The 24,508-nt window shown below is 47.9% G+C and overlaps 1 protein-coding gene across 1 annotated transcript in view; it reads left to right on the top strand.

The window, feature by feature from the left end:
* CFAP251 (cilia and flagella associated protein 251) overlaps positions 1-24,508 on the top strand; it is a gene marked incomplete at both ends in the record, with an annotated part of 68,083 nt that overhangs the window by 13,449 nt on the left and 30,126 nt on the right. Inside the window, 10 exons of the mRNA XM_080941324.1 lie at positions 5,684-5,795; positions 6,024-6,104; positions 9,424-9,501; positions 10,748-10,798; positions 14,914-15,122; positions 17,899-18,093; positions 18,827-19,077; positions 19,283-19,434; positions 20,224-20,397; positions 21,758-21,942. Coding sequence (XP_080797450.1) covers positions 5,684-5,795; positions 6,024-6,104; positions 9,424-9,501; positions 10,748-10,798; positions 14,914-15,122; positions 17,899-18,093; positions 18,827-19,077; positions 19,283-19,434; positions 20,224-20,397; positions 21,758-21,942 — 1,488 coding nt within the window. The remainder of the gene's footprint in view (positions 1-5,683; positions 5,796-6,023; positions 6,105-9,423; positions 9,502-10,747; positions 10,799-14,913; positions 15,123-17,898; positions 18,094-18,826; positions 19,078-19,282; positions 19,435-20,223; positions 20,398-21,757; positions 21,943-24,508) is intronic.

Below are 24,508 nucleotides of genomic sequence, written 5' to 3'. Positions count from 1 at the left end.
GAAAAAAAAAAAAAAAAACTAAATGAATTATTTAAGCTGAAAATTGAAGCCTGCGCTGGCCACCACTGCCAGTCCCAGTGCTTTTTCCAGTGATAATCCTTCCAGTGGGCTTCCTTCTAAAACATCTGCTACTGATCTGGACACACGCAGAGGGCCTTCAGCGTGCGGTTTTTCTGCACGCTCTTTGGTTCAGTCATTTGCTAAGCATAAATCTGATTGTGTAGCTCTCCTCAGGAGGCTGCTGTTGACCCATCAGCCTGGGGAACAGGGAACACAAATGCTACAGCCAGGGAGACTTTTTCCCCTGAAAGGGAACTGTCCCCACCTTCATGCCGGAGGTCCCCGTGGGCTTGTGACACCCCACATTTTCTTGCTATGGAGCCCCCGTTACAGAGACCATGAAAGGTCTGCGTTTCGCAGCAATGTTCCAGCTGCGGGACACCCGGTCCTTTGAGAGGCTCCGGCTAACTAAAATGCAGCCCCAGACCGTTACTTGCATGGCAGCCGGACATGGTTGGGATGGCAACACAGTGGGAGAGCGGGTCCCAGCCCTGGAGAGGAATGGAACATCTAAGTTCACCCTGAGGGAGCGCTGACTCACGAAGAGGATGCGCAAACAAGTCTCTCACCAGCAGGGAGATCGTCAGCTAGGCCACCCTTGGAATCCCGCTGTGAACAACTGCCTTCGTGGCTAGAGCCCAGATGAACAGAGCTGTGCTTTCTGTTTGACGTGGGCTCCCAGACAGAGTGTCACTATGTAGCCCAGCTTGGTGCTTGGTGTGAGTTCTAGGACAGCCCTCCTTTAGGTCATGGTCCCTAAAATATTATTCAGAGGCTGTTGTCTTAGTGACAAAACAAACAGAGAAAAAATATTTTTTTTTCCTTAAGGTTTTATTCAGTTTAAAAATCATATTCAGGGTCAGCAATATAGTTCAGGGATGGAACCTACTGAGCATGTGCAAGACACCAGGCGGGATCGCAGCTGCAGCCACAGGGATGGCGGAAAAGTTATCTGGGTATGGTGGCAAACATCTGTAACCCCAGCAGATGGAGGCTGAGACAGGAGGATTGTGAGCATTAGGCTAGTCTGGGCTAATAGTGAATTCCAGATCACCCCAGACTGTCTAGGAGGCCAGTATCTCAAATATATTTTACTCTTTTTACAAATGAAGCGTATTTCTGCAGTCACCTTTGACGGGGCTTTGATTGGTGGATGGCTGCACAAGTCTGACTATTAACCTTTAAAAACAACTTTAACCTGGATGTAGAAATGTAATATATTCAGTTTTATGTTTACGGGGTTTTCCCCCCCTGTGGTCTAAATTAAGAAACACATTCCTCACCAATACTTAAGTAATTCCCATAAATTCAATAAATTAACCCATAAATATGGTAAACACTAAGCTTTCTTAGGTATTTTTAACACTGTTTATAAAGCTAAAGTGATTTCTGTTTAAAATTGGAAGTCTAAATCAGCCACACATTTTAAATTAGCATCACAAATCTAGTCTGCTAGAGACCTCAATACGTCTGATTCTTTTAAACTTTATCTAGTCCTACGATTGCAAACAAGGTTTTGGGATCATACACATGTTAATCCTACAGATGTGACAGACTCGCCTCATGTGCCTTTAATTCAAAACTTCTCCAGGGCCAAGATCCACACTCCCCCTGTGAACCCCACGCTCCCCCTGTGAACCCCACACTCCCCCATGAACCCCACGCTCCCCTGTGAGCCCCACACTCCCCCTGTGAACCCCACGCTCCCCTGTGAACCCCACGCTCCCCCTGTGGACTCTGTGCTGCCCCTGTGAACCCCACGCTCCCCCTGTGAACCCCACACTCCCCCTGTGAACCCCACGCTCCCCCTGTGAACCCCACACTCCCCCATGAACCCCACGCTCCCCCTGTGAACCCCACGCTCCCCCTGTGAACCCCATACTCCCCCATGAACCCCACACCCCCATGAACCCCACACTCCCCCTGTGAACCCCACACTCCCCCATGAACCCCACACTCCCCCTGTGAACCCCACGCTCCCTCTGTGGACTCTGCTGCCCCTGTGAACCCCACACTCCCCCTGTGAACCCCACGCTCCCCCTGTGAACCCCACGCTCCCTCTGTGGACTCTGTGCTGCCCCTGTGAGCCCCACGCTCCCCCATGAACCCCACACTCCCCTGTGAACCCCACACTCCCCCTGTGAACCCCACACTCCCCCTGTGAACCCCATACCCCCCCTGTGAACCCCATGCTCCCCCTGTGAACCCACACTCCCCCATGAACCCCACGCTCCCCTGTGAACCCCATGCTCCCTCTGTGGACTCTGTGCTGCCCCTGTGAGCCCCACGCTCCCCCATGAACCCCACACTCCCCTGTGAACCCCACACTCCCCCTGTGAACCCCACACTCCCCCTGTGAACCCCATGCTCCCCCTGTGATCCCACACTCCCCCGTGAACCCCACGCTCCCCTGTGAACCCCATGCTCCCCCTGTGAACCCCATACTCCCCTGTGAACCCCATGCTCCCCTGTGAACCCCACGCTCCCCCTGTGAACCCCATGCTCCCCCTGTGAACCCCACACTCCCCCTGTGAACCCCATGCTCCCCCATGAACCCCACACTCCCCCATGAACCCCGTGCTCCCCCTGTGAACCCCACACTCCCCCTGTGAACCCCACACTCCCCCTGTGAACCCCATGCTCCCCCTGTGAACCCCATGCTCCCCCTGTGGACTCCACGCTCCCCCTGTGAACCCCGCGCTCCCCTGTGAACCCACGCTCCCCCTGTGAACCCCACGCTCCCCTGTGAACCCCACGCTCCCCTGTGAACCCCACGCTCCCCCTGTGGACTCCATGCTGCCATCTCAACCGTTTGGGGCTGCATTTTAGTTAGCCAGAGCCTCTCAAAGGACAGAGACCCAGTGTCCCTCAGCTGGAGCAGACTTGTTCCAGCCAACTGACACTGCTAGGACACACAGAGGACCTTTCACAGTCTCTGTAACGGGGGCGGGCTCCAGAGCAAGAAAATGTGGGGCGCCACACCGCCCACAGTCTCGCTGCCACTTGACCCCGGCTCCCAGTCTGGGTGACCTCCCAACCCCACATACGTAACTCCTACGCCTCCTGCACTCGAGGGCTCCCTGTGGTGTTTACACGTGATCTAGGTCAATTCTGCACCACGTCAAGGCGTTGAATGAACCACACTGTTGGGAAGTCTCAGCAGTGACACAGAAAAGGCTTATGTACGTAAAAACAGGAAACCCAGTCTCCAAGCCAGAGCCATTCTGTACAGTTGGGAATCTGGGTGAGTTCACACACCCACAGGTAGGAGGAGCCAGTTTGCCTGCTTGCATTTGGATTTTTTTTCTAACACCTGATCTGGTCGCTTATTCAGATCAAACCTCATTCAAAAAATGTTTTAATTGTTGGCTGGAGGGATGGCTCGGTGGGTATGAGCCCTGCTCTTCCAGAGGACTCCGGTTCAATTCCCAACACTCTCGAGGTGACGCAAACAGTCTGAACTGTCAGTAATAGTTCTGGGGGATCCCATGCCTATTTCTGGCCTCTAAGGGTGTCATGTTTACATGCAGTGTACAGACATACGTGCAGGCAACACAGCCATACATGTAAAAATTTAAATAAATAAAGAAAAATGTTTAACCCCCCTCTTTACCAACAATTTCTTTAAAGAAAAAGATTTATTTTATTTATATGAGTACACTACAGCTGTCTTCAGACACATCAGAAGAGGGCATCAGATCTCATTATAGTTGGTTGTGAGCCACCATGTAGTTGCTGGGATTTGAACTCAGGACCTCTGAAAAAGCAATCAGTGCTCTTAACCACTGAGCTGTCTCTTCAGCCCCAACAATTGCTTTTTAAAACATTTATTTGTTTAATGTCCATTTATTGGGGAGGCTCATGTGTGGCACAAGTCAAGTATAGAGGTCAGAGGACAAGTGTGGAAGTCAGGTCTCTCTTTCCACCACATAGTCCCTGGAATCAAACTTGGCTCATCAGATTTGGCAGCAAGTACCCTCTCCCCTGAGCCTGTTGGAAGGCCGAGCATCATGGCCGGAAGTCATAGTAGGCTCACACAAGACAGGAAGCTCACAGGAAGGGGCTGAGGCAAGCTCTCTCTTCAGGACCATGACCTCAGTGACTTTCCTTAAGCAAGGCTACACTTCCTTGTGTCCCCCACACCCATATATGATTCTGTGTGTGTGTGTGTGTGTGTGTGTGTTGTATGTGTGCACGTGTGTGACCAGAGGTTGACATCAGGAAACTATATTATTCTCTACCCTATTCACTGAAACAGGGACTCTCATTTGAACCCACAGTTTGCTAATATGGCCGGTGTAACTAGCCAGCTTGCTCTAGGAATCCCGGTCTCTTTCCAAGCACTAGATTAACAGGGGGGCCTGCTACACCGACCCAGCATTAACATGCACATTCTGGGGATCCAAACTCTGGTCTTCCCGCTTCAATGGCAAGTGTTTTAACCCCCGAGCTGTCCCCCCAGCCCCAATTCTGGTTTGTACCGCCACCCAGTAATGACATCACATTATGAGTGGATCCAGGAATTAATCCATATCCATTGATAAGCTTAAAGCCTTCAGAATTCAGTCACTTCCCCCAAATTGATCAGCTCATAGCCAAGCCTCAGTGGACACTGCAGGTTGGAACCTCCCAGCACCCTCCACGTCTGGCAAAGAGCTCCGCACAGAGTCAGCACCAGGAACGAATGAATGAGCTACCAGGGTGCTCATGAAGAGAGCACACAGCGCACCTCTCCGCCTGTTCTGAGTTAGGCCCACCTGCTGTTATTGAAATAAAGTTTACATCAAGACATAAAACTGGACTAGTGACGGAGCATGATCAGGGCTGGCATCTAGTACAATGTCATATGATCATCACCTTTACCTTGTTCCAAAACAGTTTAATCATCCCCAGGGAGCAATGCTCCCCCCACTAACCCCCCCCCCCGCATCTCCTATCTGTGGGCCCACACGTGAGCTTTTGTGTCTGCCACGCTCTCGGGGTGTGTCTGTGCTGTGGCATGTGTCACAGCGTCTTCTCTCCTGTGGAAGGATGAATAATAATGATGTTTTGCTCATGTGTTATTAATGATGAGAATGAATCCGGCCATGCCGACTAGCTCATGGCTGTAACCCCAGCACTCCGGCGGGGGGGGGGGGGGATCACAATGCTGAGGCCAGCCTAGGCTACAGAACAAGACCCTGTCTAACAAAAGGGTGTAAGTGTGTGTGTATGGGGGTGGGGGGCATCTGGAGAGATGGCTTAGCATATAAGAGGCTTGCCATTCTTGCTGAGATCGGTTCTTAGTGTCTTTGTCTGGCCGCTCACCTGCTTGTAACTCTAGCCATGGGATCCAGTGCCCTCTTCCAGCCTCCACAGACCACCCACATGCGTGTATATGTGTGTGTGTGTGTGTGTGTGTGTGTGTATACACACACCTGTGCTCACATACACATACCTTTAAAATAAACTATTTAAAAAGGAGTAAGTTATCTGGATACAAATGTTAATGAGACATAAGCATTCCTTCGCACAGAGAGATCGCACTTTGCCATGTTTTGGGAAGGTTTGGCTGGGTTCAGCCTCACTGGGAAGCCGGGTAGCCCTCTGCAAGGGCTGCGCCCCTCTCTGCTCTGTCTTTCAGCATTCCCGTGCACACCATATTTGACAGCTGTCCAGACGGTAACGGCATACGGTCCATAGCCATCACCCGTGACTCCAAGTTCCTGGCCACCATCTCAGATGGTAAAACCCAGGTAAAGGGTCCTCTCTTTGAGCTGGCCAACACGCCAGATGTCTTTGCAGCCACCTCTGTACAGGCTGCCTGGCGCGTGTGTTCTCGGATGAGCAGACATCCCAGAGTAAGGTTGAGCCCCATGACTCTGGGCCTTAGCTTAGTTTGTTACCCGAGGCCTCAGGGTTTCCATGGGCTTCTCCTGCACTCCATGGGCCTCTTATGTCCCTTGTTGGGCTCTTTCTTGCAGAAAGTGTGCATCTGGAAGTGGACTTTGGCAGTGGAGACACCTGCGTGCACACTTGAGCTTCCCAAAGAGTATGGCTTTCAGGTAAGCTGTGTTTGAGCCTGTGAGCACAGCCTGTGTTTACTCCGACGCTGCCTCACGGGGGTGGCGCTGCCTCACGGGGGTGGGGGTTCACTGTTCTAGCTCGGGTTCACCATCGTGCAGAAGAGCCTTTGAACAGCACTCTCATAGCCCGGGCCTCATTTTATCGTTCCTAATGACAGCTAATGTGTTTGACACACTTGCTCTGTCCTAGATTCCGCTCAATTCTTTACTTATATTAGCTCCCATAATCCGCACAAACATGCAGGTGCAGAGTTATTAATATCTGTAGACTACTGCTATTAATTATTAAATAATCGATCCAAAGTCACCCTGCCAGGAGCAGCATTTCTTATTCCAGAAGCATGCTCTCAGCTGCTTCTAACCTTGCGGTGAGCTGGTGAGGTGTATGGTCACACTGTTGTCAGCTTGCACGAGGAGGCTTGCCTAAGACACCCTGAATGCTAACACCAGGCCTGTCTGCGCCCCATACTACTCTCTGTTTCTTCCTTCAGCAAGTATATAGAGGACTGATCTAGGCCTGACGCCATGATACCTGAGTCACAGGCCCCGAGACTCAGAGGGTTGGGTAGTTAGACTCTGCAAGACCCAGGTCCTGATACACTCAGATGCCCACTTCCATGATCCTGCCAGACATATGTGGCTACTAAGGCCCAGTGTGTGTGTGTGTGTGTGGTGTTTGTATGTGCATGTGTGCATATGTGGGCATGCATGTGTGGAAACCTCAACGGTTCATCCTCCATTGCTCTTCTACCTTACTCACTGGGGCAAGGTCTCTCAATCAAACCCAGAGCCAACTGATTTAATTAGACTCGTTAAACAGCTTATCTGGGGGCTCTCCCATCCCTGCCTCTAGGGACTAGAATTATAGGAAGACCACAGTGTTCATCCAATGTTTACATAGGTTCTGGAGATCGCAGCTTGTACAGTAAGCCCCTTTAACTACAGAGCCACCCTCCAAGGTGTGCTGGCTGGCTTTTGTTAACTCAAACCTGAACATATCTGGGAACAGGGAGTCTGCATGGAGGAACTGTCACCGTCACATTGGCCTGTGGGTATGTGAGGCGTTTTGTTTTAATTGCTGGTTAATATGGAAGGCCTGAGCCCACTTTGTGTAACGCCATCCTTGGACAGGTGCGCCCTGGCTGATTAGAAAGCAAGCCAAGCAAGGCAGGAGGAAGCCACTGAGCAGCGTTCCTCGCTCATCTCTGGTTCTTGCCTCGTGTCCCCGCCCTGGCTTTTGGTATCGATGGAAGGATGGACCGTTCCCTGTAAACCCCTTTCCTCTCCCGACCGCTTTTGGCCAGTATTTTATTACAGCAGTAGAAAGTAAACTAGGACATCAGTCCCAGACTTGGCGTTTCTGAGCCAGGTCCCGGGTACACAGCCAGGTGGATACCCTTGAACCGAGCATTCCCGGTCTCGGCCTCCCAAGCAGGGGAGGGTGTGTGTCACCACACTGGTGCCAGGCTTTCTTGCGTCTTTTAAAACTTTGCTGTGCAAAATGCCTTTTAGAACTTTCCCCCTGACTGAGTCTGTAGACCCCTTCTGAACTGTTGTCATCTTGAACTATATTGTTTTTCAACCCCAGAGCACCAGGTGTTTCACCGTTTTGTTTTGTTTTTATACCATTATAAGTCCTTTTTTGAGCAGTGTTTTGTAATTTACTTTGAGTGCACAGATCTTTTCACTTCCCGGGTTAAATTTATCCCTGCATTTTTTTTCTTTCTTCTCCTTACTGGTGCTTTTCAAGTTTCCCTAATTCTCCTTTTCAGGTTGTTCACGCTCGCTATATGGAAACACAGCTGGATCCAGCCGCCCGGTTGGTTCTGTGTCCTGCAACTTTGCCGAATGCACTACTTAAATTTAAATTGACATAAATGGATATAAAATGACAAGTTTGGTTCCCCAGCTTTTACGGCATGTTTTAAGTCCCCCCCTCAGCCGCACGTGGCCTGTAAGCTACGGTGTTAGATACATCCCACAATGGAGGTCTCAGGCTAGACATTTCTACACAGCCCTTCTGTTCGTTCCCCACGGCGGCGTTCACTCTGGGGATGGCTGACAACATTGCTCAAATGTTGAGAGGACAGGGGCGGCCATCAGGGGCAAACACTAGCCTGTTCCCACTCCCACCCCTCGGATCTCTCTCTCTCTCTCTCTCTCTCTCTCTCTCTCTCTCTCTCTCTCTCTCTCTCTCTCTCTGCCCTCTCTTTTTCAGACAGCTCCCCACCCCCGGAATAAATTTTGGCTACTTTTTTTTTAACACTTAATTTCATACTAATTGTTATTGTGCGCATGCGTGTTGGCGGGAGGCGGGCAGCAGCTCTGTGGAGTCAGTTCTCTCGTCCCACCTCATAGGTTTTGACACGGGCTGTCAGCCGTGTGCACCAGGCAACACTGCCCACTCAGCCATCTTGCCGACCCGGCTTCTTTCGCATGGCTTACTGTGGCACTGGTCACAGATTTATTTTATTTTTTATTTTTATTTGTTTGCTTGCTTCTCCTTTTGGCTGGTGGTGCTTTGGGTATGTAGCTGCTTATTTAATCATTGTTAGTGGGCACTGTGAGTCGGGCAGAAATAGTTTGCCTCATCTTATGCACTTGCCACTGGCATCCCAGGCCGCAGCTCCCACTATAACTAGGTGTCCCTAGGAATTTCTGTCTTGGTTGTTGTTTAGTTTCTACATTTAACGTTTCCCTCACTTTAGCTTCTGCGGAGTTGATTTTTTTGGGAAGGGCGCCAACAGCTCGCTCACGCCATTCACTGTCTTGGCAGGAGTCAGATTTCCCATTCCAAAGCCTCACATTCGTTCCAAGATTTCTTGTGTCCCTGTCAGCTTCGGAAATGTGCCTTCATTGGCTTGTGTCTAAAAGACCACAGAATAAAGATTATCAGCGACGGGGTATAAGAGCTGTTGTTCAAGGACAGAGCACATGCTTAGCTTGTGTGACAATCTGGGTTCATTGCCCAAGAGAATAAAAATGAAAAACAAACTAACTAGTGAGTATGGTTTATTTATTTTTTGTTACAGATGATGAGTTGTAATAATCAATAAATAACACTTGTAACATGAGCGCATCTCACACTGTTTACTTTGCAGCCAGTATTTAAACACTATTCTCTTGTTTACCAGGTTCCAAGTCTTTTGTGTTTTGTCTGTATCCTGCTCGCCTTTCTTTTAATTAAAATTATTATCTAATTGTAACACCCTGCTGAAGTGGTGAGAAACAGGTTTGTTTTTTTTTTGTTTGTTCGTTTGTATGTTTTTAAAATATACTTTCATGCCTTACGCTTTAGGAACACCTCATCTTCAACCCCGCCAACAACAAAGAGTTGGTGAGCAATAGCAAGACACAGGCCGTCTATTATTTCTGGGTAAGTCGAGGCAGAAGTGCTTCAAAGTGTGGATGGAAACCGAGGCTGAGGTTTTGAGTACACAGATGTTTTGTGATATGGTAACTTTGCATCTCTTTAGGACACAGGAGCATATTTTTAAACATTTTGATTTAATTATGGTATTCATCTTCACCTCATTAGAAATTAGCATATTAGATTAGAGGCAGATAATTTAATCTCATTTAATGTTTTTGAGGGTAATGAGGCAAATATTTATTTGTCTTCATTTCGTAAGTCCAAAGGTGGGGTTGGGTTTGTTTTTTATGCCTTAGACTCTGTTTCAAATTTCAAAAAGTAATATTTTTTAAAGAAAAAAAGTTTATCATTTGACACTTTTAGACATGCAAACAATGCACCTTGACCATATGCACCCAACTCCCTCTCCTCTTCCCCTCATGGACCACCAACTACTTTCTCATATTTCCTTCATGAACCATCAACTTCTTTATCTACTCCCCTATAGCATCCCTCCATCCCTCCTTTTCATTTCATGCCCTTTATTTATTCTGTCTGCCTGTCTTTTTTTTTTTTTTTTTTTTTTTTTTTTTGTTTTGTTTTGAGAGCCAGTAGCCCTGGCTGTCCTGGAACTCACCCTGTAGGCTGGGCTGGCCTCGAACTCAGAGAGATCTGCCTGCCTCTGCCTCCAGAGTGCTGGGGTTAGAGGTGTGAGCCACCCCTGCCTATCTTTCCTTTCGTTTGTTTATGTATTACTAACCCACTGAAGTCCAGCCAGCGCTGCCCAAGGCTGAGCAGAGCAGGACTGGAGTGGCTGTAGGTCTCCCCGGCATGGTGGGGATAGCTGCTGTACTGCACTGTAAACACCACACCCACGAGGACACCTATCTCTTGGCTAATGGCTGATGTTATGTTAATTGAAATACCTTAAAAAAAGAAAAAAGCAAAAGCAGACTTGTAGGAAAGGTGCCCATCTGTGGTATTTACGCTTTGGGTGTTTATTTTTGTTCTTTAAAGCCTCTTTAGTGTGGAACTCAGATTTGCATTAGCCAGCCGCCACACGGAGGCACAGTCAAGCCTGGCTTTTGAACAGATTTGTGTCTCTTTTCAAAAGCTTTTAGATATTCCCCAGGCGACAGGCTTTCTTCTTAAAGGAACTGGGACCCTCCGACCCCATTTGGGCACATGTGCTCTGGTTTAGCTAGCACACACGGCTTCTTCCCTGGCAGCCTGGTCTTTAAATAGTAACGTCTTTTTCTGTGCTTTCCAGTTTGAAGACAAGGGTCTACTTGCTCACAGTGCCCCGCTTCTAACAGAGAAAGTGAGTATTTCCTGTTGTGTCTTCATGTCAGACACTCCGTGGGCGTGGGCTATATCTTAATGTGAAGCCATTGGGAAAGAATTTGAACAGTTTTGCTTAGATGCTTTATCCATAATGAGCTGTCTGCTAAAAATAATAGAAGCATTGTAAAAATAGAATAAAACCTTTCGGGAAGGATTCAGTCGGGGTGGTGATGGCACACGCCTTTAATCCCAGCACTCAGGAGGCAGAGGCAAGTGGATCTCCGAGTTTAAGGCCAGCCTGGTCTACAGAGAGAGTTCCAGGACAGCCAGAGAGCTACAGAGAAACCCTGTCTCAGAAAAACAAACAAACAAACAAACAAACAAAAACACCCAACAAACCCCCCAAAAGATATTATTAGTGTGAGGAAAGACAGATTTTGTAATGTGTGTATATATTGACAAAGAATAAGAATTAAGTGTGGCAGAGGGCGTGCCCAAGTGAAAAGATAGAGAAGAGATAAATGGACACAAGGAAAGATGGTATTTCCTAGGCTCAATCCCCAGGACCAACCAGCCAAACAAACAAACCAACAAACAAACACTTCTTAGGAATGCTTATTGCGTCTTTATTTCTTTTCCAAATGAGAATGTAAGAAATACAGTCAGCAGTTATGACTCTTCGTGGTCACATCTTACAATCTCTCTGTCAGTAATGACTTAGGAAACAGCGAACCACTGCTCCTGAAGGAAGTAAACAGTTCCTGTACTATTTCGGCCATACTTGACGTGGGCTCCTGCTTCAAAGATGTTTTAGATGTAACATCGAGGGCCTTAAGATGGCACATGACTTTAATCTCAGCACTTGGGAGGCAGAAGCAGGTGGATCTTTGTGTTCAAGGTCAGCCTGGTCTACAGAGTGAGTTTCAGGCCAGGGAGGACTGCACAGTGACTCAAACAAAACTAAACGGGGGCTGGAGAGATGGCTCAGTGGTTAAGAGCACTGACTGCTCTTCTGAAGGCCCTGAGTTCAATTCCCAGCAACCACATGGTGGCTCACAACCATCTGCAATGGGATCTCTGATGTGTTGGAAGACAGCTACAGTGTACTCACATACATAAAATAAATAAATCTTTAAAAAAACAAAACTAAACAAGAAAATCCCAACAGTACTGGGGTCTGAGGACATAGCTTAGTTGGTACAGTGCTTGCCTACCATACACAAAAGCCCTGGGTTCAGTCCCCAGCAACTCATAAACTAGATGTGATGGTGAATGTTTGTAATTCCCAGGACAAATGAGGTAGAGAGGATCATGGGATTCAGGCTGTTCAAATTCGAGGCTGGTACATAGGAAACGTACCGCCCCCCTGGGGGGACGCAGAGAGGGCAAGAAAAAGAGAATATCTTTGATTTACTACCCTTCCTTCATAGAGCCCAGGGTCTGGAGTGACCTAGGCAAGCACTTTTGAGTTACATATGTAGTTTCATTAACAAGGTACTCACAGCAAACTGTACCCTGTACAGACCATAGGATACAATGTTTCCTTCACAAGGCAGGTGTTGTGAAACTAGACAGCACTCCCTTCCAGGGAGGAGGGTAAGTTAAAACACCGACATCACCAACCAGACACACTGAAGAGGCCAGGAAGGACATTTGCTCATAGTGTGAGCTGAAATAAAACAGCAAGGTATCACCTTGTCCGATCTCGGTCAGAGCGGTCCACGTGGAGTTTTCGGCAGTCTGCACACCCACGCGTCCACAGATGACCGTGGCAGAGCTGGCTTGGTGCTCAGGTTACAGAAGGCAGGTAGGAGAACCCACAGAAACACAATCTGCCAAGAACAGATGCTCAGTACAGTTTGAAATGACAAAAGCAACTTGCAGGGACACATGCCTGCCCTGAGACGAACATGATCCTGCTAGAGAAAGACCTCTGAATCCTTCCGTTTTCGAGGTGGGAGACAAAATGCTGGCTTTTTTTTTTTTTTAATGTCCCTTTGACATAGGTTAAAGTTATCTGAAAGGAGGGAACCTCAATTAAGAAAATGCCTCCATGAGATCCAGCCATAGGGCATTTTCTTCATTAGTGATTGGTGCCGGAGGGCCCAGCCCAACTGTGGGTGAAGTCATCTCTGGGATGGTGGTACCAGTGGAATGTCAAAAGTAATGTTGAAAAATATAAAGGGAAATGTAAAAAAGAAGGTTTTAGGGGGTCTGAGACTTTTCCAAAACACCCATTCTTGGGAAATTATACAAGGACAGAATTTACTGGCTAACAGCCACAGGGTCTCATAGAAAAGTCCAAATATACATCATCATTTTGGACTAAACCCCTCAAATTTTTTGAAAATGTGGAAACAAAGTTTTAGTGGACAGGTCAGAATAACCAGGCTGTGCTGACCAAGCTGAGTTAAGACAAAAATAACTGCTTTTGGAATAACCCCTTTGCCCCTCCCTGTACTGAACTCCAAGGAGAACTGTAAATTGTCAACAACCTTATTGCCAAAGTTTCAACCCCCTTCCTCTCCCGTTTCTGACCAAACAGTTTAAAATTATACTGCTGCTATGCTGACCAACCACAATATAGTAGTAGTTCACCCCCCTCATACAAAGGTATAAAAGATACATGCTTTTTGAGTTTGGGGTTGACTCTCCCTGTGAGGCTGAGCAACCCCACACACATTGGATCAAAATAAACCTCTTGCCATTGCATTGATCTATTGTCAGGTTGCGTTCTGTGGGGCGGTGCACCTAGACTAAGACTTTGGGGGTCTTACACCAGGTGTTGGCAAGCCTTTAATCCCAGCACTGGGGAGGCAGAGACAGGCAGATCTCTGTGAGCTTGAGGCCAATGTGTTCTACAGCGCTCCAGGACAGCCAAAGCTACACGGAAAAACCCTGTTTCAAATGACAAAGCAATACAAATTTAAAAAAAGAAAGGAAGAAAGAGAAAGAAAGAAAAGAAAGAATCCAGGGCAAGCAAGCCAGTAGGCATCACCCCTAAGGATTCTGCTTCAGCTCCTGCCTCCAGGTTCCTGACCTGCCTTCCTGCAATGACAGACTGTGATGTGAAGTTCAAGCTGAATAACCCATAGACCCTCTCCTCCTCAAGTTGCTTTTGGTCACGGTGTCTTACCACAGCAATTGAAACCTAGGGTCTTCTTGAAGAGGGCACTGGGCATAGCAGATTTGCTGTGTCATGTGATAAACTGCTGACTGACCTTCCATCCATCCTTCCTTCTTAAATTCACTGAAGGGCTTTATTTCAGCTCATCTATCTATCTGTCTGTTTGTCTGTCTGTCTTTTAAATTTTTTATTTTGAAATTGTGTATATGTGCATGTGGGGTTATAGCCTGTGAGCGCAGGTTCCTTGTAAGCCAGAGGCATTAGATGCCCTGGGGCTGGATTCACAGCTGGCTGTGAGCTGCCCTACGTGGGTGCTGGGAACCAAACTCAGGTCCTCTGGGAGAACAGTCTGTGCTCTTACTATGCCATCTCTCCATCCCTCTTTTGGTTCCATATTTTGTCTCTGAAGCACCGCAAAGGAAAGATGTCTGAATGCTTCATTTATCTGCCCAAGCATGCATGAATAAGGGGTCTTACCAAAGCATCCCTATGTTAAGGGTTGAGACGATTTCTTCTGATGGGACAACACCTGACCGTCAAAGGACATCAGGCAATTATTTTGTTTTTCACCCAGAGCATACTTCTGCTCATGACTGACTACAGGTTTAAAAGACTCCGTGACAGAAGCTGGACAGGTATAAGCAGGCATCAGCCACTCATTCGATCGGGTTAAATAAAATACTTGGTGAGTTGGAGAGATGGCTCTTTGGTTAAGAGCACTGGCTGCCCTTCCAGAGGATCTGGGTTCGATTCCCAGCAATCACAGAGCAGCTCAGAACTGTCTGTAATTCACAGCCTCACACAGACTTACACGCAAGCAGAACACCAATGCAGGTGGAGTAAAAATAGATAATTTAAGCAGTGTAACGAGCACAGCACATGGGTTTTCAGCCATCTCTGTTTTTCCTTCTCTTTCTGTCTCATTGCATGTATGTTACAATGTCTTAAAATGCCACACGGATACATGCTTTGGTTCTGTCTTCATTGTCATTACTGACTGCAACTAACCTGTCTTCCAAACACAGACGTTCAACAAACTTGTGGGGAAATTTAGCCAGTCCGTCTTTCACTTGAAGTTACCACAAATACTGTCGGCAACAAAGGAAGGGAAGCTGGTTGTCTGGGATATACACTATCCATCGTCCTCCTCCGTCTCAGCCTTCCCTTTCATCAAGCCCTGTAAACTGGTCCATTTGCAGAAGGAGGCCATCACCGTGCTCATGACCATCGACAGGTAATGAGCTTTATTAGGGAGGATCCTGGTGAAGATCACACTCTATTGTAGACCTCTGTTTTATATATATATGTGTGTGTATGTATGTATGTACATATGTATGTATATAATATATATTTATATATAATATATTACACATACTATATAAATTATATATTATTTATACATTTATAATATATATTATTATATGCACTATACTATGTATTATATATAAATTATATATAAATTATATATATTATAAAATATTATATATATTGTATAATTACATAGTTTTCTTCCTCTAAATCTCTACCATGTAACCCCCTTTGCTCTCTCTGAATCTCACGAGAAAAATCTCTGAATTTTTTTTTTTTAGTTGTTGTTGCATCTTATACAATATTTATTCCCCAGTGAATAGATACAACCTACACAGTGTGTATGTTGCTGTCTGGACGCACACACTTTCTGGACTGAGCACCCAGTATTGGATAGCCAATCAATGGTCTTCCCATAGAAGACTATTTTCTCAGCGTTCCCGGTGCCTGTGGATCTTTGTTAGACCCCTTTTGTATATAGATTCAAAGGCGCATAGAGCATTTCTGGGGAGAGTTGCAATTAACCAAGGGAATTAGCTGCCTCTCAGCAGAAGGACTGAGAACTTTGAGACTCAGGATAAAAATTCATTCTTTCTTCTTAACTCTTATTAGCACTAACTAGATTTTATTATGTTTTTATGTTTCCTTTTACTTTCTTTTCTTTTTCTATTTTTTTCTTATTTTTGGACAGGGTCTCATTGAAAAGTCCTGTCAAGCTTGGAACTCACTATGCATTGCTGGGCTCTCCTGGAACTCAACAGAGCTCCGCCTCTCCCTTGTCAGAGCAGGAATCAAAGGTGTGCACCACCATACCCAGCCCCTAATCTAGACTTTTGAAAAACTCACAGACACACATCATTTTTTAAAAGTCTGTGTTAGTGAAACAAAAGGTATCCCTTTTTCTTATGTGCTACTAAAATCCCCAAACTTTGATACATTATATTTAAGAAACATCACAAGAGGCTTGCTGTTTGCTATTAAGAGCACTTGCTACTCTTTCAGAAGACCAGAGTTCATTTCTTCACATCCACAGTGTAGTTTAGAATCATCCACAACCTCATTTCTAGGGGATCCAACACCCCTAACCTCTGAAGGCACCAGGCATGCATGTGGCACACACTCATATACGTAGGAAAAACACGCGTGCACATAACCATTTTTAAAAATCTAAAACAATTAAAAAAAATAGAACCCAGGTAGTTTTGTATTTTGGTTGCACTAGAACAATTATGTACCGTGTGTTGGAGCTTTTTCCCTCTGATTGGTTCCTTCAGACAAAGTCCCTTTCTGTAGCTGGGCCCTGTCCTAAGCTTGTCTTCCTGCCTCTCACTCGCAAATGTTAAAATTTCCTTTAGTTCACGTTTTTCAGCCCCCCTCCGGCATTTACATCGTGGTGGTTTCAGTGCAGTCCCTGGGACCCACATAAAGGAGAGTACTGACTTTCTGGAGTTGTCCTTTGACCTGCGCACACACACTGCACACCCCGTCCCACACCCCAGTAACTTTATAAGGGCTTCATGTACACTGCTTGGCACACAGGGAGCCCTAGGTTAAAAAAAAAAAAAAAAGACAAAGCAGCTATCATTAGTGTGTTAGAAAAGTTCCTGGAAGTTGCTCTATGGCTGGAGTTACTGCACAGTCCCCTCGGCTGAGCCCAGTCACTTCCTCCAGTGCTGCGGGGCTCTGGATAGTCATTGCGTGCGTGCGTGCGTGCGTGCGTGCGTGTGTGCCTTTACAAAGAGATATGCAGTCGTCATCTCAGAGGTGTGAGAAGACCTGTTAGAGCGTAGATGGATATTTAGGGTGACCTTCAGTTAGCTGCAGGGAAGAGGCTAGAAGACTAGGTCTGGCTTCCCTCTCCCTCCACAAAACACTGGGCGAGCTTTGCCGCTTCTGCCCAGCAGAGGGCAGTAAAGGCAGCCCTAGCCAATTACTCTGCCCACATGCCTTGCTTATTAATCAGAAATCTCATTTAATCAGCCTGCCTAACATCCGAGGAAATTTATTCTCCCTCTGTCATTAGAATTCTTTTAAAGTCTTTAAAAAATGTTAAAAAGCTCTCCGAGAATGGATTGGAGGGCTAGAAATAAAAGCCGCACTGTCGCTGAGTGCTGCCTTTGCCCGTGATGACAGGGTGTGGCTTTATGATGTCTAACAGCGGAGTGTTCCTAGAAAGCAGATCGTGTCCCCCTGCCCAGCCTAGGTGACGTGGGAAAGCTGTCCATTGTCATCTGCAGTCATATGGCAGTCACCCAACCGCAGTAAGGGGCTGACTTTGGAACCGGAAGAGAGAATATGCCATTCTACTTTAGGCACACCGGGCTCCTGTGTACTCTAGACAAGGAGCCCAGATAGGCTTAAGTGGTATTTGTTATATAATTACAGCAAAAGATTTTTTTTTTTTTTAAGGACAGGGTATCTGTCTATCCCTAGCTGTCCTGGAACTTGATCTACAGACCGGGCTGGCCTCAAATTCAGAGATCTGCCTGCCTCTGCCTCCCGAAGGCTAGGAATGAAGGCATGTGCCACCATCGCCGGGTCTTGAATAAATCTCTTAACTTCTCTTTAGCCTTGGAGATGTAAAATCGGGGTTGCAGTAAAGGCAGCCTCGTTGGACAGCGTGCCAGGGCCTGCCACAGACGGGCCATGGATAGCCCTTGGCGTTAATGCTAAGGGACCGCCTTGTGTTTTTCTCTATTCAGCTACATTGTCACAGGTGACGTCAAGGGTAACATTAAATTCTATGATCACACCCTCTCCATTGTCAACTGGTACAGCAACTTCAAACTGACTGCCATAAGGTCTCTGTCCTTTTCAAAGACCCTACCAAGTTTAACGACCGAGAAGTCCAACTTCCCCACAGACTGCACCCTAAGAGGTGACCTTTTCGTTATCAGGTGAGTGGTTTGTGGATCTAGCCATCGGGATGGCCGAGAAACGGCTGGTGCCCCCTTTCGGGCTCGCACCCAACGTGTCTGTTGTTCCCAGGATAGAGAATCGAAGGAACACACCTTTCCAGTTAGTCTCGAAGATGGCTCCTTGGCTGATTGCAATCAGTATCAGATTTTTTAAAATCAATCAATGGAAGATTTTACTATCTAGGAGCCTGAGCAACTGGAAGCTGGGAGGCTTTTATCCCCGGGCTCTCGTCTCCACTCCGGCTGCCTGGAGTCCTGGGCCGTGGGTTAGCCTCAATTCTTAGAGCCGAGTGTGTCCTAGCCGCCGAGGTTAAAGGCACTGGGTAATTAATAGCCAGAACATTTCGAGACTGAATTATCCCTGAGCCTGCTTAATTACCCTTGCAGTCTTTACCAGCACGGCTGTACATGCGCGCCCAACACCATATTTGCATACACAAATGAATATTTGCATGCGTAGATTAGCTAATTGTATGACTGACTGTCCATCTGCATACTTAATGACTCAATTTACATGTGGAAAAGTGGGCTTTTTTTTTTCACTTGCAAATGGAGGCTGTTGCATGTTGGTGGTATATTTTTGGAGATGTTGGGTTAATAATGTCACCAAATTAGAGACAACAAGAGCGGTTCGTGTGCAGCTAGAGCAGAAAGGCTGGTGTGGCCATTCCCTGCAAACGCTGGTCCTTTCGGGTCTCTCCTTGGCAAACAGGAATTTTATCATCGGGACTTTTGATGCCTCTGTGTACCACATGACGGTGGATGGTACCAAACTTGAGAAGCTCTTTGTGGAACCCAGGGATGCCATCTATGCCATCTCCTGCCACCCGTACCAACCTCTCATCGCAGTCGGGAGTGTTTGTGGAATGATCAAGGTGTGGGACTTCGAGAAGAAGGTCTATCTGTTCAGCAGGGCCTTTGAGAAGGGGCTTGGAGTCCAGTCTCTGGCCTACAACCCTGAAGGTACTCAAACTCTGAACAGGTTCTACGATACCCAGAGGGGCTGTCCCCAGCCAGCTGTGCCTCACACAGCTGTGCCTTAATTTCCTTCCCAAGCTGCCTCACTCCCCAGTTTCCTGTGAAGGCTCCTCCTCCTCACTGCTGCAGACTCGCTCTCCGAAGGAAGGGAGTCCCTTTCCCTTCATCGTTCCCGGGCTTGTCATTTCAGGAGCTCTGCTCGGAGCTGGATTCACCGAGGGGACAGTTTATATTCTCGATGCGATGTCTTTAGAAAACGAGTGTTCAGAGCCTTTCAAATATTCCAAAAGCAGTGTGTCACATGTCAGCTTCTCACACGACTCCAACTACATGGCGACCGCCGTGAGTAGCCCCCTCTGCTCAGTGCGAGGGGTCTGGGGGGAGTGGGACACAAAGGGAAGGGGACAGGAGGGGGGTTTAGAACACTCAGACTTGGATTCTGCAGCCCCCCACCCCCGGGGCTGACCAACTTGTGTTTCTGGAACCCTGTCTCTATGTCCCATCCTTCATTCTTCTGACCATTTTGACAAGGAAGCCTTGTTATTGACTGATTGATTTCAACATCCTTCCTCAGGGTTTTGTATTCTGTCCCTTCCCTATGTGACTAGGGCATGTGATCTTAAGAGAAGTGACTCTGTTCATCCCCTGGTCTGTCTTTCTGTCAGATGTGGTGGTGGCGGTGGTGATGAGGAAGGTCCTTACCAGGCCATCTTTCCCTGGCAATCCACTCACATACAGCCTGGCCTCTGGCTTGCACACACAGCAGCATCCTGGCACCCGGCACAGACACCAGCGCCCCCTGCAGGCTGCTCTCCGCCACTGCTCTGTATCAGACCCTTTTATTTTCTGTAGCTAGACAAAGAGTAGGGAGGGCAAAGGCCAAAAAGACACAGGCTCTTTGTTTTCCAAGGGGAACTGTGTAAGAACACAGGAGAGTGAGGCTCTCCTTCCACCTTCATCTATGCACCAGTAGCTTCAGTCTCCCAGAATCCAGAATGGGCATCACTCTTCCTGCTTGCTCTGCGGCGCTTAGATTTATCTGGATAACTGAAGGTAAATGAGTCTGAAGACCACCATGATAAGTCCCAGCTCCTAAAGTTAAGGGAACAACTTCTGCACTTGCTCCCTTAGGATGTCAATTTCACCGTGGCCGTGTACATGGTGGTGGTCAAAGATGGACAAAGGGTCTGGGAATATTTGGCAAGACTTCGCGCTCACCGCAACAGTATCAGAAGCCTCCTGTTCGGTGTTCACCTGGACAGCAACGAGCCCAGGCTGCTGAGCCTTGGGAAAGACAGATACTTGGTGAGCTCTTCAGTTTGGTTTGCCTGATTGATCACCAGCACCATGTTTCCCCCCACACAATCCCCCTGCCACCACCTTGTTCTATCCCTGGCATCTTGTGTAGACCCCACCTGTAACACGTGGAGAAAAGGACTGTAGGGTGAAGTCTTACAGGTTCCTCTATAAAGGGATCTCTGAGGTGATACCTCATGTGACCCAGTCTGGGAGCGTAGGTTTCTGACAGGCGGGCGGAAGGACAGGTATGTCCCCCACAGCTGTCTTCACTTCCCAGGGCATGGGGAGAGCTGACACTAATACCTCATCAGAGTCAGAATGAGGCTCTGACCTTGTATGGGAACACAGCAGGAAGGTAGTGGGGTGAAGGGGGAGGGGAGAGGGGGCACAGCTAGGTGTCCTGCTTTGCTTTCCACCCCTGTGATAAAACACTGACCAAAAACAACTTGAGGAGAAAAGAGTTTACTTGGCTTAGAGCTCACAGTCCGTCACTAAGAGAAACCGAAGCAGAAACTCAGGACAGGAACCTGGAGGCAGGAACTCAGGACAGGAACCTGGAGGCAGGAACTCGGGACAGGAACCTGGAGGCAGGAACTCAGGACAGGAACCTGGAGGCAGGAACTGGGCATGAAGTAGCTTGATTTCCATGAACGCTTGGCTACACTCTCTCATACAGCCCAGGCCTGCTTGCCCACAACATGGCCTCAGGCCAATCCAGTGGAGGCAATTCCTCACAGAGTTTCCCTCTCCCCAGGTGAGACTATTTTGTGTCAAGTTGACAAAAGCTAAGCAGAGCAGTAGGGCAGTAGGTGAGTAGGTGATCTCATTAAACTAAGGAAATAAGATGCAACCACTCATTGTGCACACTTGCCCCCCCCCCACTCTTTTTTCCATGCCTGTGCCTTCTTCATTTTATTCCCTCTGTACCAACAGGCCAGCTTGAGCAGGCTGCTAATCTGGAACCATCAAGTGCTGAGATTTTGGTTAAATTTGTTCCTAAGACAACAGAAAGGGGCACAGCAGAAGTTAATGGTCAGAGTTCAGGTTTGGGTTGGTTGGACTGAGACTTAAGTTTTCCCTCCACCATACCTTGTCCGTCTGTCCTCAGGAGGGCTACTCTGAATCTGTGACACCTGCTTATGAGTCTGTATGCCCATGAGAGACAGCACAGTATTGACTTGGGGTCCCTGGGCATGATGGTTTAGGGTGCTGAGCCCACTGTCCTGGTTACTGTGAGTGCTTAGTGAAGGTGGCGTCCGAAGACTTCCCTTAAAGGGCATTGAGGTTGACACACCCAGGGCTCGAAGCTTCTCAGCCAAGCTTGTCCTCTAGCCGGCTCCCCGTGTGTGCCTGTGCTTCTCGGCAGATCGAGTACAATCTTGTCAAGAGCTACAAGGACCACCTGGATGTCCTGGACATTCACCGAACCGACCAGGGCAACTACCCCACCTGCATGATCTGGTACCCGCCTCTCACCAAGGAGCTCTTCCTGCTCATTTCCAACAGCGGCTACAAAGTGAAGCTCTTCAATGCCACCACGAAGATGTGCAGGTGAGCATCCGGGCACCCGCCAAGGCGCTGGCCACGCCCATTTCTCGGTCCCTGGCTGCTGAAAGCTTTCCTTTCTCAGAGTAAGAAACTGAGGCGCAGACCACCAGGTCAGGCCTGCAGCAGGGTGTGGACCTGGGGTCCTTGGGCCAGAGAGGGAAGGGGCCCGGACTTGGTGCCCTGAGTCTGTGTCACTGATCCTCCAAAGCCAGCTGTCCTTTCCCATACCAAAGAGAAACCAAAACCAACTATTTTTAACAAAACACCCCAATTGTTAGATTTTTGTCGTTGTTTTGATATTATTTTGAGTGAGGGTCTCACTCTGTAATTCTGGTCTCTGTGTGTCCCTGAGACCTAGGATTACAGGTGTGTGCCCCCCACACCCAGCAAGCATGTCTGATTCTGGTTTTGTTTTTTAAGAAAGGAGTAGTTTGTCTGCTTCTTTTAAAAGATTTATTTATTCTTTTGTGAATACACTGTAGCTGTTCTCAGACACACTAGAAGAGGGCATCAGATCCCATAAGAGATGGTTGTGAGCCACCATGTGGTTGCTGGGAATTGAACTCAGGACCTCTGGAAGAGCAGTCAGTGCTCTTAACCATTGAGCCATCACTCCATCCTGATTCTTTTTATGCTGCTTCTCAAAGGAGTTTTAAGTCCAGCTGACTACATTCATTCATTCATTCATTCATTCCTTCCTTCCTTTCCTGGGCCAGGAAATGTCCAGGTCGTGAAAGTCGGTCCAAACAAAGCTCCCTCATGGGACAGATGTTTTAAGTGACGGGGGTCAACATTCTAATGAGTATGACTGGGGGGGGGGTGTGACAAGGCTGTGACTGGAAAGACAGCTTGTTCCTGAGGGAAGAGGGACTGCTGCCTTCAAAGAGTACGGGGCAGGTGGGGGGATGGAGGAGTAAATCTAGACATGGGACACTTGGGGACGAAAGCCTGAAGTCAGGACCTGAGAGAACAAGGCATTTTGGGGTCTGAGAAGTTCTGAGAAAGTGACTTGGTTGTAGTGGGACTGAGGAAGGGTAAGTGGGGAGGGTGGGGGTGGGATGGAGAGGGAAACCCACAGGGCTCCTGAGCTCTCCTTTCTATCCCAGGGCTGGGCTGTGGGGCGCAGAGGGGTAAGGCAAGGGTAGGAGACTGTGGAGATGATGGTGGCCCGAAGGTGGCAGAGAATGGGGTCAGACTCGGGTGCATCTGGGAATGAGGCAGCAGAATTGGCCAAGAGCAAACATGGGAGAGACAGAGTGGGCTTTCCTACAGACCTTGAAGGCTGAGGCGGGAGAAGCCAGAAAAACGGAATGGCCCTTGAGTGAGAAGGGGGCGGGGAAGGAGCGATTGATTGGAGGCCAGTCAAATCCAAAGCTAGACAAGGCAGGTTTGAGATCCTACTGCACACAGAAGCACCTGAATTAGACTCTTGAGCACATGTAGAGGCCAAGCTGGGGTCAAGGGCAGAGGAAGTTAAAGCCATGAGGCAGGAGACTGGATGGAAAGAGAAGACAGGTTGCAGACCACATCCAGGCCACCTGAGAGGCTCTACATGGGAGGTTCACCTTCCCTCCCACAGAGGCCTCCTGCAATGACCAACCCCCCAGGCTCTCTTCCTGTTTGGTTTGGTTTTCTGGGGTTTCATTTGTTTGTTTGGTTTTTTGGAGACATTGTTCCATTTTGTAGTATAGGCTGGCTTTAAACTTACAGCAAGCCTCCTGCCTCAATCTCTCAGGGTTGGGAATCCAAACATGAACCATCTTCCTCCTCCCACAGAGGAGGAAAAATGACAGCATCCTCAATTCTTGACAGGAAGCAGAATCTGGCACAATGTTTAAAATTCCAGAGAGCGCTTAGAGCTTCGGGAGGCTCTTCATTCTCCCTCTTCAATGAACACACACTTCTGAGCAAAGAACATGCACAGAAATGCCCCTTCAGTCCCTCGGAACTGAATTCACAGGGTAGGAGAGGCGGGCACAGCAGTGTCTCAGTTATTAACCAGCAAAGACATACAGAGGCTGTGGCTGTGTTGAGGCCTGTGTTCGTGCACGTGTGTGTGTGTGTGTGTGTGTGTGTGTGTGTGTATGTGTGTGTGTGTGTGTACTGTGTGCTTGTGTTCATATTTCTGTCTATTGGCATCTGAAGTTGGCTCAAAGCATCTTTTAAGAGAATAGTATACAGGGCTGGAGAGATGGCTCAGTGGTTAGAGCACTGACTGCTCTTCCAGAGGCCCTGAGTTCAAATCTCAGTGCCCGTATGGCAGCTCACAACTGTAACTCCAGTTCCAGGGGATCTGACACAGACACACATGTAGGCTAAACACCAATGCACATAAAATAAAAATATATAAGTCAGTTAAATAAAATAAAACTATTAAAAAGAAAGTGTACTTGGCAAGAAGAAATGGCTCCTCGGGTAAAGTGCTTGCTGCAGGAGCCTGATCCTAGAGAACTGGCCCCTGATTGGCCTCTACACACACGCCACGGCATGTATGCGCTGCCCACTGCAACACCCACCATCACAGACAATAACAAAAAACAACAAAAAAAGGATACAATCACTTATAATT

The sequence above is a fragment of the Micromys minutus genome (genome assembly GCF_963924665.1).
Source record: "Micromys minutus genome assembly, chromosome: 29".
NCBI lineage: Eukaryota > Metazoa > Chordata > Mammalia > Rodentia > Muridae > Micromys > Micromys minutus.
The sequence above is the reverse complement of the archived record's forward strand: the minus strand, read 5'-3'. Positions and strand labels throughout refer to the sequence as shown.